Source organism: Sturnira hondurensis, unplaced genomic scaffold (assembly GCF_014824575.4).
Source record: "Sturnira hondurensis isolate 20B ecotype Veracruz unplaced genomic scaffold, ASM1482457v3 Scaffold0013515, whole genome shotgun sequence".
Lineage (NCBI taxonomy): Eukaryota > Metazoa > Chordata > Mammalia > Chiroptera > Phyllostomidae > Sturnira > Sturnira hondurensis.
The window spans coordinates 2930656-2946564 of record NW_028086146.1 but is presented as its reverse complement, the minus strand read 5'-3'; the positions used below and the strand labels follow the sequence as shown (position 1 = coordinate 2946564).

The 15909-nt window shown below is 48.6% G+C and overlaps 1 protein-coding gene across 3 annotated transcripts in view; it reads right to left on the bottom strand.

The window, feature by feature from the left end:
- The window catches only part of APBA1 (amyloid beta precursor protein binding family A member 1), a 198480-nt gene that overhangs the window by 50297 nt on the left and 132274 nt on the right, over positions 1–15909 (bottom strand). For all 3 annotated transcript variants that reach the window (XM_037061692.1, XM_037061691.1, XM_037061694.1), the window contains exon 2: positions 11618–12892. In XM_037061692.1, coding sequence (XP_036917587.1) covers positions 11618–12823 — 1206 coding nt within the window. In that variant the 5' untranslated portion in view covers positions 12824–12892. The remainder of the gene's footprint in view (positions 1–11617; positions 12893–15909) is intronic.

Below are 15909 nucleotides of genomic sequence, written 5' to 3'. Positions count from 1 at the left end.
ACAGCCCTGGAGTTGGGAATGGCTGACAAGGCCAGCAGCTGCTCGTCCTCGGGTTTTAAGCCCAGCAGCTCTCTGCTGGCAAAGGCAATGACAGGTACCCAGCATGATAGGCAGGCTCCTCGGATGGCGTTCGCCCATCTCCACCTCCCAGTATTCAGGCCCTTGTGCGAAAGACAGTGACTTCCTTCTTGCTATCAGACACCACGGTCTTCTGGTCCTGCACACTTTGTTAAGTGAGCTGCCATGCAGGAGGGCGTCCATGCGGCGAGAACCCAACGATGCCTCTGGCCAATAGTCAGTGGGGAAGTCCAACAGCCAATGAGGATCTGAATGAGCACATGAGCTTGGGAGCAGGTCTTTCTCCAGAAGGGCCCTAGGATGGCCACAGGCCACTGACACCTTGCTGGTGGCCTCTGAGAGAGCCTAAAGCAAAGGGCCAGTTAGGCCATGCCAGCTAGATTTTGGACCACAGAGCCTGTGAGAATCCAATGTGGCTTGTTTTACGCCACTAAGTTCTGGGTGATTTGTTACGCAGCAGGAGATAACTATAGATAAAACACCAAATAAGGCTTCAGATGAACGCCTCAGGGGCAGAGGAAGCTGGGAGGTCTGGCTGAGGGCTCAACGACAGACTCGCCTAGAGCAGATCTTAGACTGTGCCCAGGCAGGGCCCATGTCTATTTAGCCAGAGCCTGAATCTCGGTTGCTGCTCTATCCATGGGGTACTGAGCAGTGCCTACTTTTTGGAGGAACTTGAAAATACTTGATGTGGGTGATAAATTGTGCGATGGACTCTTGGTTTGTAACCAGGACAGTAGTCACAATTCCCTCTGGGTTCACTGACAAAGTGATGAACAGCAGAACTCTGTGGTCAGGCCCTACTTCTTATTCACAGACAATGTCCTGTAGGTAATTGGTGTCACTTAAACCCAAAAGTGTTGTCAGAGCAATGACTGTTCAATATAACAATGGTAACAACTCAGCCCAATCACTTTATGGTCCTTTGCACGGTGGGTGGTTGAGAATACATGTTATTCCTTTGACGTCATTCACTCACCTAAGGAGGGGTGTCCTATCAGTTTTCTGAGGTCTGCCTGGTGACACACAGGGAGGCCCCTTTCTGCTGTCCTGACAGCGGATCCCTTGGTTCTAAGGTTATGCTTCTGGACCAGCTTCTGGCATGCTGACCTGGATAGTCGGCTAGCCGACTTTTTTATACCAAGTCTGAGCCATAGAAGAGAACAAAGCAGGTTTCGGAGCCAACACTGGGGTGTCTGCTCCTCCACAGGAGGCCAGGAGAACAGTCTGGGACAGGACGCATGGAGTCTAGTCCTTTTCAGGCCACAAGTGGACACAGAACGGAGCTCACTGCCCTGGATCCCTGCCCTCAGGTGCCAGGAAGACATCACGTGCCAGCCAGGAATGGATCTACTTGGGGGAATCGTGCCTCAGCACAACTTAAATTCATCCGAAAGTCTGTCTGCTCGAGTCCAGATCCCATTCGAATTTCATCTCTTGTTGTCCACACCCTGGAAAAATGAGGGCTGGCTGGAACTCCCCGAGGGTGCATTCACAAAAGGAAATGTCTCAACTCAGAGAACCTTACGAGGAGTCTTTCACGAAAAAAGAATGCTCCAACAGTTCTTTTTACTCACCCTTTTAGGTTTGACAACACAACCCCAAGGTCAACAGGATAAGATGCTGCTAACAAGCCTTAATGAATTAGCATGTGAACTTGATCGTGGTCAACAGTTTCCTAGCAACAGTTAAAAAAAAAAACCCAACACGTAGGCTGATGGTGAACTCAGGGCAGGGGGAAAGGGAGCGAGGGCAGGGAGGAGGTGACATTAGAAAACGAAGGCCCAGACAAAGGAGGGAGGTTCCTCCGCCCTCTTCACAACATCTTTCTCAGACTTTTTTTAAAAGGTGGGCACAGAAGCGCACATGATGAGTGAGGCAGGTGTTAACATCAGGCCCTCACTTCCCAGGGTTTTGACAATAGCTCCTTCTCAGCAAGGGAGTGGCTGGCTTCTGACTAAGAAGTGTGAGTGCTGAGCTGGTTTCCTGCCTCAGAATACTTTCTCCAATTGGTCTTTAAAATTGGAGATGTCAATAAAAGGTAGATGTTATCTGAAGGGGGTCCTGCATGTTGCCATTATCACCAATTAGCAGTTTTGTCTGACCTAATTAGATCAGCTCTGGGAAAGAGGCTGACAGTATATTGCTGCTTAAGGTGGAAGTGGAGAGCTCAGTCATTCCTTGTCACCAGGATTGGCAGGGCAGTAAAAGCACGGGAGGGCTCCGAGCTATGGGGAGAGTGGAAAGGAAACACCGGCCTGGAGAGGGAGAGGAAGGGGTGCTAACAACCAACTCCCCCTAATTCAGTTTGTCATTGACCAGTTCGAAATATTAAGTGAGCTTGGACCTATGAGCAACAAATACACCAAATTTCTGATTCTTCCTTCACATTTTCATAGAGAACTCAGTATCTGCAAAGCCACTTTCTCCCACAGTCATCCTGGAAGATAAATCTAATAATTCATTCTGTTGATGGGGACACTGAAACCAAGGAAGAAAGCAGGTGACCAACTCAAGGTAACCGCAGCAGGTCACCTGCAGGGCAAGTGTTCACATATAATGACTACTTACTGAGCATCAGCTCTGTGTGACTTGCTCCCGTACAAGAGGATAAGACACTGTGCCTTCAGTAGACTGACAATGAACTGGAGAGGCAACAGGCTAATGCATGTAAGACGAGTGGATAGTAAGATAGTAAAGAATCAAGCGTTCAGCTGGGGTCCACAGTTTAAGTTGGTAGTTACTGATTTTGACTGGCCCTCGGAAACACTGATGCCAAGATCGAACCTCCAGAGTTGCTAATCCTGAAATCTGTAGCCCTGGGATGTCTCTTTTCAAAGCAGGGCCCTGACTATATTGCATGCTGGGATGTGATCCAGATGAGGGGAGGGCCAGTGTGGTAAGAAGTGTGGTGTGGAGGCAAGTGGGGATAAGCAGACATAGATTTTGAATTTGTAAGTCCAAGGTCAGTGAGTAAGCTCTGTGTGTGTGTGTGTGGGGGGGGGGGGGGCGGTCCTTACATGCCAAAGGAGCTGTATGGTCTCAGTCCGGCGGGGGCTGCCTAGACATACCTGGAATTATTACTTCCTGGGGGACTCTCCTGATTTTTGCCTAAGACAAAGGGCATGAGACATCCAAAATGATGTGCCCTCTAAAGCTCTGTGAAACATGTTCTAGACAGTGATTAGCCAGCCGAGGCTACTGGGTCACATGACCCAGCTATTCACAGCCATTCCACTCAGGAAACTGAGGTCAAAATGGCCAGGTCAGCCCCAAACCTCCTTTGATCCATTCCCAGTCTGATTTAACTTGTTTTGGGGGTCCCACTGAAACACGGTCTGGTCAACTCCACAGGCCAACCAGGCATGCCAAATAGGCCACGAAGAGCCCGTTTCTCAATGAGGGAACAACAGGAGAGAGAAACTGCCACTGGGGACTCTCCAGGGCACTGAGGTGGCCTTTGTTGAAAGGAAACCACACCCTCTCTGTGGCTACTGTCAGGAAAGTGCCAGGGAAAACTGTTTCAAGGAAAGTGGCTGGAGAAACTACATTTTTGTATCAAGAACGTGTTGCCAGTTGCACTTGCAATGGGGGTATTCCTTCTCATTTTGAAGATAACCACGTTTATACAAAAATCACATTTCAGAATTCCCCAGCAGTACATGGACCAGAATTTAATTGGGTTACATACAGAATTCAATTATCTCTGACATACCTGTTCCTCTCCCTGCACCTTCCCTTCCTCCCCTGGATGACCCAGCCCACTCATCATAGAAAAATGTCTGGAGTACACAGTTAGGGGAACTGACATAATTTTCCTAAAAACTCCTGGGAAGTTTCTTGAGCCCCAACTTATTAAGAGAGCTTGTCAGACACCCAAACTGCGGTCCTCTGTGCCGTGCTTCCATCTAGAAAGTGATAATAAAATTCTCTCTGGCGAAATCGTCCATTCTCTTCCCTGCTGCTTGGCCTGTCACTCCTCGGCACAGTTTCCCATAGACACCAACTAGTGAGACAATCCATTAAAAAGTTGAGAAAGATTCCTCTTGGGAGCAGAGTCAGGTGAAGAGAAAAATTGGTGCCTGGGGGTTTTAAAAAAAACTCCAATCTTTCCCATCACTTACTTTCATGCCACGGAGCACAAAGTAATCATAGCCCTTGCTGTCTGCTGGCAGATCCTTGTACGAGTTGGCTCTGCTGATTCTGCCACGGCCACGGACTAGTGTCAGTGGGGAGGCACCTGCCCGCCTTGTAAACAGTGCCTGCCTGGAGCTGAACTGACAGGCGCAACTCTAAAGGCGAGTTAAAATAATCAGAGATAATACTTCGCATCCAGGAGGAGAGGGCAAAAGCACCCATTCTCCTACTTCCTCTTGTTTCTTCATGATTGAAAGGAATTATTTGCTCCCCAACAGGGGTTCCAAGGTCAAGGCTTTTCCTTCTGAAGTTGCAACAGTAAGATCATTACATCTTCAAGAAGTTCCACTGGTCACATCAGGCCCTCACAGTTCCCAGAAAAAATGGCTCATTTCTGTTGTCTTTATTAGGGGCTACTAAATTCTCTTCCGTCCAGCATTACTTTCCACTGGCAGAAACACAGCAATTTATCGCTGACCCTAGGTTGCAGGATGGGCCATTAAAGGTGCCCTGGGGAAGGAAGGCATCTTGAAAGCATTTAATTTTTAGAGTAAAAACCATGAACCTAAATAAGTATACAAACCTGAGGAGAAGTGTCTGCATCCACGTTGGACCTCTGCAGTTGCTGGTGTCTTCCTGCTATCCTTCCTACACGTGTTCAATGGTTTCCAAACTGGAGCCCATTTTCAAGGCCACAGCTCCAGAACACGTCAGGGTTTCATTGTCAAAGTGCAAACCCACTCACCAATGAAGGCTCTTCGCCTCCAGTGGAGCAGCCCCTGCCTCGACCTACTTTCCCTCCTTTTCTGTGTGTGTGATGTCAGCCAAATGGAAGTGTGTGCGCTTGATACACACACACAAACACGGCACGAAACTAAAATGGGAAACTCAGAACATTCATCTTATCATATTGCAGCGAATAGAAAGTCATTCTTCTAAAAACTGCCTGGAACATCCAGAAGTGTTTGCCTTTTTCTATTTTTTTTTTCTTCAGGAAAACAGATAGTAACGATGAAAGGATACCTATGTATAGTGAGTGAACTCTAAAAAATGACTCCAACTCTTTTATAACTTTAATTTAAGGCCAAAGAAATACAGGAATGTATTTTTAAAAGTCAAACATTACTGCCTGGTTTATGGCAAACACCAAGGTCCTTTTCCCTACTCCTCTCCAATCTTACGTCTTGTAGTGTTTCTCCTGGTATTTACTACAATACTCGTAAGTGGCATGTTTACGCCGATTTTTCAATTTTAGACTTGGCTTCTGCTACAAAAGACTAGGGTTTACTGCTTTTGTGCTCCACCCTCCCTTACTCTCCCAATGTTACGCTTTCTGGTTAATCAATATTCAGTGTTTGTAATCTGAAGACTGTGTACTTGCCCTCCCCTGCGGAGACACACACATTGTGTTACTGCATTTCTTGCCTGTATAACAGTTGTTTTTAGTGAGAAAAAGAAGTGAATTGTTTTTCCATTCATTTAATTTTCTGTGTACTAATTAATAATTCATGCCCAATGCTCCTGAAACAACCTAAGAGTCCCCCTCAGTGCAATCCTATTAGGAAATCCTTCCTTTCCATTCTTTCTGGAAACCTCCTAGGCCACACTGCATTGGGTGCTGCCTCGGCCTGCGTCACAGCCATCACCTGGGATCTCCTTCGCTGACATCCTGCGGGGCCCTGTCTCTTTCCCGCATTGGAGCCTGTTTCCCGGATCTTGCATCTTCTTTCTGATTTACGCTTCCATTTGGGGGGTAGTAACTGTCCAGCAGCTTCCTGAGGAAGGGTATATAGGGAAGGGACATTTTCCGGGACCCTGAATGTCTCAAAACACCCTTAGTCCACCTTCTCACCTGGAAATGACACTGGGTATAGGTCTCCCAGATTTTTGAGAAATCCAACATCACTGTGATTCTTGATCATTTGTAACCTGCTTTTACGTCTCTGAAAGCCTATGGGATATTCCCTTTCTCCCTGTGTTCAGAAATTTCTGTGCGTCTTTTTTGTTTCATCGTTCTAGGTACCCAGCGGAATCTTTTAATCAGGAATTCTCATGTCGGCTGATTCTAGGGAACAATCTTTCATAATTTCTCCCTTTTTCTATGTTCCTACTATTTTCCATCCTTTTGACCTAATTCTTCCACTTGAAGATTGCCTCTTTGACTTCTAACCTTCCTACTGAAGGATATTTTTAAAATGTTACCTTTAAATTTCTGCTGTCATATTTTTAGTTAAAAAGTGTTTAACATTTTTTAAGTGGCATTCGATCCTGACTCAATGGCTTCCCCAGCTCCCCTTTTTGGGGGGAGGACATTGCTAAGTGCTGTACAGTTTCCTTCTGCTCCGAGTGCTGCCTCTACTTCTCCGAGTTCCTTCTTTCACTTGCTTGTTTTTGGTGACTTTGTCTTTCACAATAGAGATGTTTTTCAAATGTCTGGTGATCTTTGGATATCCACGTACATTTACCAGTGTGTCGCAAAAAGCCCACATGTGGCAGTAACCTTTACTGTGGGGTGATGTGATGCGGACCCAGGTATTATGCTTGGAATCCCCCAAACAGGAGCATCTGTAGGTCTCTCCTCTAGGGCCCATTCCATCGGAGAGGAATGCTCTAACCTGCCCCGGGCTCTGGGGTCGGGTGGTTCTAGGCTTGACAGCTCGGACCTCAAAGGTGTCCCGAGTCCCACTGCTTAGCAGGCCCAGTCTCAGGCGGGTGTCCCCAGTTCCAGCGCTTCCCTGGCTCACCCTTCCCTTACAGCAAGTCTCCCGTCTTCTGTGGGCTGGGGGAGGAGCTGTCACCCAGCCACACGGGCTGGACAAGGGATCTGGAGTCCAACCTCTCCTGTGACAGACTTTTAAACAGTCCTTTTCTCCCAGCCCTACTCCTGCCATGTGAGGTATCTGGTGTCTCAAATTCCCGGGCCTATCTTGGGGGTCCACAGCACAAGTCCTTACAGACACTCCGCAGGGAAGGCAAAACAGAAACCTGCTGGGATTCTTGTCAGACGCCATCAGGCTACGCTATGGTAACAAAGCACCCAGGTCCCCAAGGTTGCAAACAACAAAGGTGGACGCCTCTCTCACACTGCATGGCCACAGGGTCAGCAGGGGGTCCTGTTCATCATGGTCACTTGGCACCCGTGCTAAAAGAGGCTCTGACACGAGGCTTCAGGGAGAGAATTCTGCCCTCAGTGGCTTCTGCCTAGTGGCAGCATCGCCTGCTATTGCTCCTACTGCACGGGCCACGCCTACTCCGAGGGGACGAGGAAGTGTGGCGCAGGGAGAAGAGGACAGCTGGGCATCCTGGGGAGCACTAATGTCCACCTCAGCCAGACTCCACTTTGGTGACCAAAGTTTTGTTGTTCTCAGCTTGCTGCTGCTTCCTGTCTCTTGCTGCTTGTGGCTTTACAGATTTTTTATTTTATTTTACTGTCATCTTAGTGTAGCTCTAAGAGGGAGCACAGATAAACATCGTTTGGAACTGTAGAACACACCACTCAAAGCAGCCAACACCCTCCACTTAACGCTGAGTGCCACTACTGCCCGTCTCTGATCCCGCCATGATTCTGTCCTCTACTCAGAACGCCTTTGTCACCTACAAAGAGATAGGGGGGTGGGGGTGGCTGAGGACCTTTTCAGAACTGGTCATTCATTAACAATATTTTTCAAGAAGGGCATTGCTAGGCCATTTTCAAACCCCCCATCTGGAAGAAGAGAAAGCCTACTAGAAGCAAAGCACCAGTACTTTTTAAATTTTCAGAAAACAATGATTCCCCGCAGTGCTGAGCATCTAGTCTGCGTTCAGTAAGTTCTTGCTAACGAGCAACCCTAGCTTCGCATTCTGTGCAAGTCACCAGGCAGCAAAAGCCAGTTTGCTCCAAGTGAAGAGAAAAATGCACAAGTTCTGAGGGAATGAAAAGTACGGCTCAAAGCAGATTTAGCCATCAGCAGTTATCCCTGGGGCACGTGGTAACGCAGGCGTGTTTTACGTGCTTCGCCATAGCTTCCGGTCATGCCAATAGCGAATGAATGCACTGCTTTTGTCCCAAGAACTGCAGGGTCACTTCCCCAGGTCTGCTGACCACAACCACGGCAGGACGCCCCTGCTGTTCAAACTGAACTTGTGCTAATGAAAGTTAGGGCTCAAATCCACAGATATCATATGGGGAACTGCCTAGATGATAGCTTTTCCCCCTTTAAATCAGTGGTTCTTAATCTTTTCTAAGCTTAATCACAGGGAGAATTTACAACGCAAAATGAAACAAAACCAGAAAACAAATAAAAACCCCAAACCCCAGATCACTAGGCCCCACTCAGGTATTCTGATTTAGAGAGGAACAGCAATAATTCGTATTTTTAACAAGTACCTCCCAGACAGACTTCAGGTCACACCACTTTTAATAGTACTTCCCATTTTCTGTGTGGAATGAGTATTCAGTAAGTATTTTTTGATGCTGATGTGGAAATCAACAGAACATATATACTTATATCCCCCCCATAAGACCATCAAAGAGGTAGCAAATGAAGGTCCTTCCTATAGACATGGCATGACGGATGAAATACAACCCCAAAATTCAAATGTCTTAAAACTGACTGGCGGAGTATTTTAAAGCACAGGTTAGGTTTTTGGTTTTGCTTTGTATTAACTATTCATACCCCAGTAAGCTTTACGCACCAGTTTCTTAGCATCAAGCTGACTTTTTGGGAGTTTGGGTTTCTAAAGCATCATCTAACATTCTATAATTCATTCTACTTTTTGGAGTGACACACTGCACGAGAGGGGTAAGTTGCCCTAGTATAAACGAGTAAGAGCAAACTTCCTGCCCTGCACAGTGCAGGCTGGGCTGTGGGGTCATAGTGCGGCTGCTGGGAACACGTGGGTGAGCTGGTCCTTTCGCATGAGAAAGCGGAAGGAGAGGCCAGCACCTGGACTTCACGCTCCTATGGCTTTCTCCAAGTTTCTAAAAGAATATAGAACCAGGCCTCTTGCCAGCTCCCTACTTTTGAAACGCTGCTCCATTTCTACTTCCTTTGCAAAATGCTTGTTGTACTCCCCCTGCTTAGCTGGGAGGAACCTGGAAACAGCTAGCGGTCAAAGGGAAGTCTCCCTGTGGGCACACCTTTTGGATGCGAAGCCCAGGAAACAGAAGTGAGGCACAGGGCACCGTGGACCCAGCTGACCCAATGCTGCCCCCTTGCTGGGGAGGATGCGGATCCTCGGCCAACAGTTTTCCAGCTTTCCCCTCAAGGTGCCAGAGATAAAATCAGCTAACATAACAGCAGATGTCGATTGTTACTGAAAGAGGAGGTGAGTGATACCTCTCTGACCCACATAGCCCTTCGGCATAAGTAAAATGAACAGCTTCCAATAACGGTTTCTTACTTCAAAAGATATATTGAGAAGTAGCTTAGTGCCATCGTAAAATGAAGAATCAAATGAAATTGAATTGAACCTCTTGGACCTTTTTTACTCCAAGCTCCCATTTTAATTGAAATTGCTTAAAACTTTTTCAAAAGAATGGGAAAGTGAGAGTCGAAGCAGAAAGGGAATCTTTATTTTTTAAAATATTTTATTTATTTATCTTTAGAGGTGAAAGGAAGGAGAGAGGGAGAGAAATATCAATGTATGGTTGCCTCTGCCAAGGACACACAATGTATCTTGTGTCCCCTGCTGGGAACTGGCCTGCAACCCAGGCATGTGCCCTGACTGGGAATCGAACCATGATCCTCTGGTCCACAGGCCCGCGCTCAATCCACTGAGCCACACCAGCCAGGGCCAGAAAGGGAATCTTTATAACTGGGTAATGGGGAAAAGGTTAGTCTTCTTGACTTATTTTGTATAAATTGTAACATTCAAGCTTGCCATGTTATCAAATTTCTTAAGTATTTCAAAAATGAAAACTAAAACGTTGACAGGGACAACAATAGGTTTCTGTACCTCTTCACAAAAAAGCACGACTCAGTTTAAAGCCAAAAACGTGTCTTTTGTGACATGAGAAGGACACCCTGGTATGACCGGAAGGGAAAATTAAGCACTTACTCAAAGCCACATTGAGGCACAAGGGGGTGGAAAACTGCAGAAACTCCTGGCAGAAAAGGGCTCTAAAACGATTCCCCCGAGAAGGCCACACTCTCTGTCTCAAACCTCTCAGGGGTTTCTTTAAAGCTGTGGTTCTCACATTCTGGTCCGGGGACCAGCTGCACGGGCATCACCCGGGAGCTTGTCAGCGACAATGTCGAACATCACCTGAACCCTGCGAGCCCAGAAAACAGCAACGGGTAAGAGCCGTGCCCTGCCGCCCCCTCTGTGTTTTGGCAGCAGCTTACCGCAGAGAACCCCCCACCCCATATGACTTAGATAAGACTCACAGGTGCCCTTGTCCACCTAGGACAAAGCCAGTCAGACCTCCCACATTCCCATTAGCTGAACTCTGGATTAGTCAGAACAAAGTACTGGTTAACCAATCTTTGGTTAAGCTTCTCTCCCTCCTCCAGGTCCTTGAACTTTGGCCAGTCTACAGCTCCACTACAACATCCCTTCCTGACACTACGCTGGTCTCAGGTTAAAACATTCTCTCACCTGCAAATGCATTCAAACAAGCTTTCTTCCCACTTCCTCATACCTGTCCTTTTTGCCTACCCCTAGAGACCCTTGCAGATCTTAGAGATTCTCCTACTGCTGGCTTCCCTCCACCCCTTCCCCATTACAATAGCACCTTCCTCCCCCTGGGAATACTCCTTTCCAATAGTCTCTCCTTATTCAACAAAGACTTGTGGTGTTCTGTTTTGACATTAGAAATAGGAATTCTCAGGTTCCACCCTAGACCTTCTAAATGAGAGAGGAGGTGGGGAGGCAGGGGGTGGAGGGTGCGCCTAAAACTCCATTTTGCTCTCAGGGCAGTTTGAGAACCACTGATTCACAGCAACGCCTCTAAGTTCTGATTAGCACATTCAACACTTTAACTCCCAGTCATCTGTGTTCTTTTCCTTTTCTCTTTTCTTTCTTACTTGCTGGTAGCCAGCTGCTTTTTATTTCTATTTATTTTTAGTATTTTAATTGTATTTTCCCATTACTACTGAACCCCTTGATACAGCCCTCCCCCCTGCAACCACCACACCGCTGTCCAAGTCCGAGTCCATTTGTCCTTTCTGCTGGACCCCTTCCCCACCAACTTCCCTCCCCCGTCCATAGCTGTTACCCTGCTCTCTAGGAGTCTCTATTTTGTTTCACTCGCACTTAGGTGCAAGCTGTTTTTGAGACTTTCAGTGCACACATTTTTAGCACCCCCACAGACCATTTCTCTTATAAAGTCACTTTCCAATGACAAACAAGACCACGCAGTACCCATTTCCCCTCCCGACCACGCGCAAATCCGAGCAGGCCAGAACTCTCACGTACTTACATCTCCATCTCCTGGCCTCTGGTCCTCACAATCTCTGGTGGGGCTGATATCCTGGCGCATGACCCAGATGGGCTCTTTGGGCTCGTCGGGGGTGTAAGGCGAACGGATGGTCCTGGTTTTCACCTCCTCGATGGCCTCCTTGATGTCCTTGATGGCCAGCGAGATGGCATCCCTCTTCTCCTTGTTGTACCGCTGCACCGCCTCACCGCCCGCTGTGTCGGCTGACCGCTGCTGCTCCGCTGGCCCTGGTTGCCCGGGGCTGTCGGGGCGGCCCCCGCCGGGCGTAGAGGCGCGCTCCAGGTCCTGCTCGGCCTCTGGCATGTCCTCAGCCGCTTTGTCCAGACTCTGCGAGCTCATGCTCTGTTTGACCTCGGCCACAATCTGGTCGATGTCCTCCTCCTGCTCGTAGCTGTCCATGCGCGGGTAGGGAGCGAACTCGGCCTCCTTTTCGGGGCTGTCCGACTCCCCGTCCGAGCGCTCATCGTAGTGGTGCAGCCGCGCGCCCAGGGCCTCCTGGCGGTACGCGGCGGCCTCGTCGCGCTCCTCCTCGTACAGCCGCAGACCGTCGCGCGCGTCCAGCTCCGGGGCGTCCCCGATCTCTTCGTACACGTGCTCCTGGAGGGCCCCGTAGTCAGCGTAGGGCTCGGCGTAGGGCTCGTCCTCGCCGCGGTGGAAGAGCCGGTGCGTGTAGACGTAGCCCGAATAGGCCGCGTTCATGGCCTCCTCGTGCTCCAACGAGTGGAAGTGCAGGTGGTTGGGCAGCGCGCGGCGGTGCGTGGCCTCGGCGTGCTCGGCCTCCGCCTGCTCCGTGTACTCCTCGGCCTCGGGTCTGTACTGCACGGCGTAGGCGCTCTCGTCCTCGGGGTCCTGCCCGCGCTCCGGGTCGTAGCCGTCGCGGGCGGCGGCGATCACGTCGCCCTCCGCTGTGTCCGTGTGGTTGTGGAAGCCGCTCTCCGTACTGGCCGAGCGCGCCAGGCAGTCCCCGCGCTCTTCGTCCTCCTGCGGCCCAGGCTGGGCCCGGAGGTCCTCGACGGCGCGCCCGCGCGGGTTGCGGCCCGCATGGTGCTGCTGCTGCGGCTGCTGCGGCTGCGGCTGCTCCTCTTCCACCTCGGGGCGCTCCAGGTCGGCCTCCACCGACTCGTTCACCTCCCCGCCCGCCGCCTCTTCGGTCACCTCCACCTCCGCGGCCCCCTCCAAGTGGTTCATGGTGGGCGTCGGGGACGGCTGGGAGAGAGGCTGGGCCGGCTCACTGCACTCTCATTTTGTCTCACCCGGCTGGAAAAACAAGAAGGGGGAAAGGGGTGTTAGGTGGTTCGGGCTGCCGAGTACCGAGATGGCCATGGAAACAGCTGCTATTGATCCCTTCTGAATCTTGGTCAATTAAAATAAGGGATTGCAAATTTCAGCTCACTCTGACAGCACATAGCTCATTTTCCTTGTATGCCGTATTGTAATTTGTAATCACACATCTCCTTGTTTAATTGCTTACTGGCTTTCTCCCTTACCCCCTCCTTTGACTGAGAGCCTCATGAGAGGGTCAGTTCACCAAGAGCATACTGTTCAAGCTCCATTTCTGATGCGTGTGAGTAGAGAGAACTACTAAACTGAATGGGCCGAGTGACACATTTTCCATCTGCTGAGGAATAAATCTCTAAACTAAGATCCTAAATATCTTGAGAAACGGTTGTTCACATTTCAAGGGGAGAAAAATATAAAAATGTTTTGAAGCCATTGCTATCAATACAAATAAGCAGCCACTCCGAGCGAGGCTCTCAGCCCCACCAGCGGCTCATGGGCCTGCCGTTGCTGGCTAGCTCTTCACAGGCGGCCACAGAGGAGACTGGACTCATTTCCTGTAGCAGGGTGGTAGCGGCTATTACACAGGGAGAAGAGACTTAGAGTTGTCGGTTTGTCCTGAATATTCAAGGAGGTGGACATACAGGATTCAGGGGTTTTCAAACTCAGTTGACTAGGAAACTTCCCCCCACCCACAGGCCAGAGTTCTGACAAATACATTTACAGAAACACTGACTAGCTCACTCCCCCCAGACATTCCATACAACACGTGGGCCAAAACAGGCTACCTGTGTTTCCTGTATGAGGCCTCTCTGAAAGAGACAACAGTAAAAACTAGAGTACGTACACCTCTGGTAAATACAAAGCTCGTGTTCACAGAGTGGGGCACTCAACATACCAAACAGCCCTCCAGGTCCTATTGCTCTGTGGGTGTCGGCTGTGAGTGGACAGCGCTAGAAATACAGGAACAATCACCCGAAGTGTCCAAATGGCCAACAGTTCGTGATGATCACTTGGAGAACTAAACATTGTCTCCAGTGAAAGTATATTTTTCTATCTTACATGCATTAAAAAGAAGTTTTAGTGTATTCTCGGTTAAAACTGTATTTGAGCAATGAATGGTGCCTTCTCATAGCTGATGTATCGATTCAAAGGAAATGGAAAGGAAATGGGATTCCCGTGCATGTGCATACGCTACATCACAGTAAGGAAACTGCAAGAAACTCATTCTTCGGGGGAAACGCTGTTACAATAACGTACTTTGGGAAAGTGTAGTTTACAGTCACTGAGCACATCTTCCTTACACCCCCATCCAAAGCCTCAGGGTATTTATGCATGAAGGGTTTTTATTTCACTTATTGCCATGGTTTCAAGAATATCATTTGGGTTGTGGTATTGACAAGTTACTTAATAACAAGCATTTATTTGTGGAATTTCCCTCGGACCGAGGTAACTGGCAACTTTTAAAGGTGGAGCTGACATTGGTGGTCATGTCCACAGTGAGCACACAAGGTAACTGCCCCCCAAAATGTATATTCCCCATACCCTCGAAAATTGGAGAGCAGTATTTACAAATGAATATTAAAGCTATTTTTAAAGAATCCCAGGTTATTGTGAGAATATGTATTGGTACAACCTTTTTGAAAAGCAATTTGGTAAGATGAATTAAAATTTCCAAAAAATAACATACCTTTGCTTCAGTAATTCTATGTATAGAAATCTTAAAAACAAATAAACAAACAAACAAACAAAAAGACCCACCCTCAAATATGGACAAAGATGTTTCTCGCTGTATTTGCTTTAAAAGCACAAATTAAGAACACTAAATATTGAGCGCTAACATTTACTCACTGCCAGTAAGTACAGTGCTTCCTTAGCCTGTGAGTTCAGACTGAGACCCAGGAGGAGGCGAGTTTTCTCCCCGGAGGAGCTGCATGTGGAGTTCCCACAGCACTCACGGTGAGCCGGCCACAGCCCTCCTCGCCCTCTCCCCCCACCCTGGCTCCCAAACCTTGTTCACCTCCTGGGTTTCCTGTTGGGGTGAATGGCACCACCAGCCACCCAGTCGCCCAAGTCCCATATCCAGGAATCGTTACCTACTTGTCTCTTTGCCTCACTTCCTTCCCCAAACTGAGGACTGAGGCCATTGTCTTAATGACTCTTGCATCCTCCTCACTGCCACCACCACCGCCACCGTCACTGCCACTGCCACTGCCTGGCCTTGGTGTATCTTACTACACAGTTGTTTCCTTGACTAATTTCTCAGTCCCCTCCAGCCCAGCCTTCCACTGCCAACCTGTTGATCTTTCTAAAATACAAATCTCAATCCCATAGCCCTGTTTCTCAAATTCTCAGCAATTCTTCTCTAGAGCATAGTGCAAAGGCTTAACCAACTATAAACCAGGCACTACTAGGCATTTTCTACATAGTGAGCCATTTCATTATCATGCAAGCCTATGAAGAGAGTACCGTTATATTCTCCTCACAGAGTACCATCAGCTCTTTTGAAAATGAGGATATGCAGGCCCTGTGGGGTGACTGCGTGGGTCACACACCTGGGGAGTGATCGACCAGTAGAATAGTGTCTGACCTCGTTCTCTAGCTCTGTGCTCTGGGTGCTTGAGTCCTACTCCTGGCAAACAAAACCCTTGGGTCGTGTGGCTCCTCAGGCCTCATCGCCACACTTATCCTGCACCCTGGATGCTGATACCCCTGAGTTCTGACGTTGGTTCTAACTGCCCCCCCAGCCCCAGCCTATTTTTTACCTATAACTTTTCTTTGGTGAACCTGTTTCTTTGCTCTTTCCCAGAGCAAGTTCATACTTGATGAGTTTCTGTTAATGAGGAACATATGCCGGCCTCCAGGCAATGTTCCAGGCACTGGGGCAGAGCAGTGACCAAGCCAGACAAGCTTCTCTGCTCTCAGGAAGCCCACCATGCTAGTGAGTGGTTGGAGGGGTGAATGGAAAGGAGAGAGAAACAGACATAATTATGTTA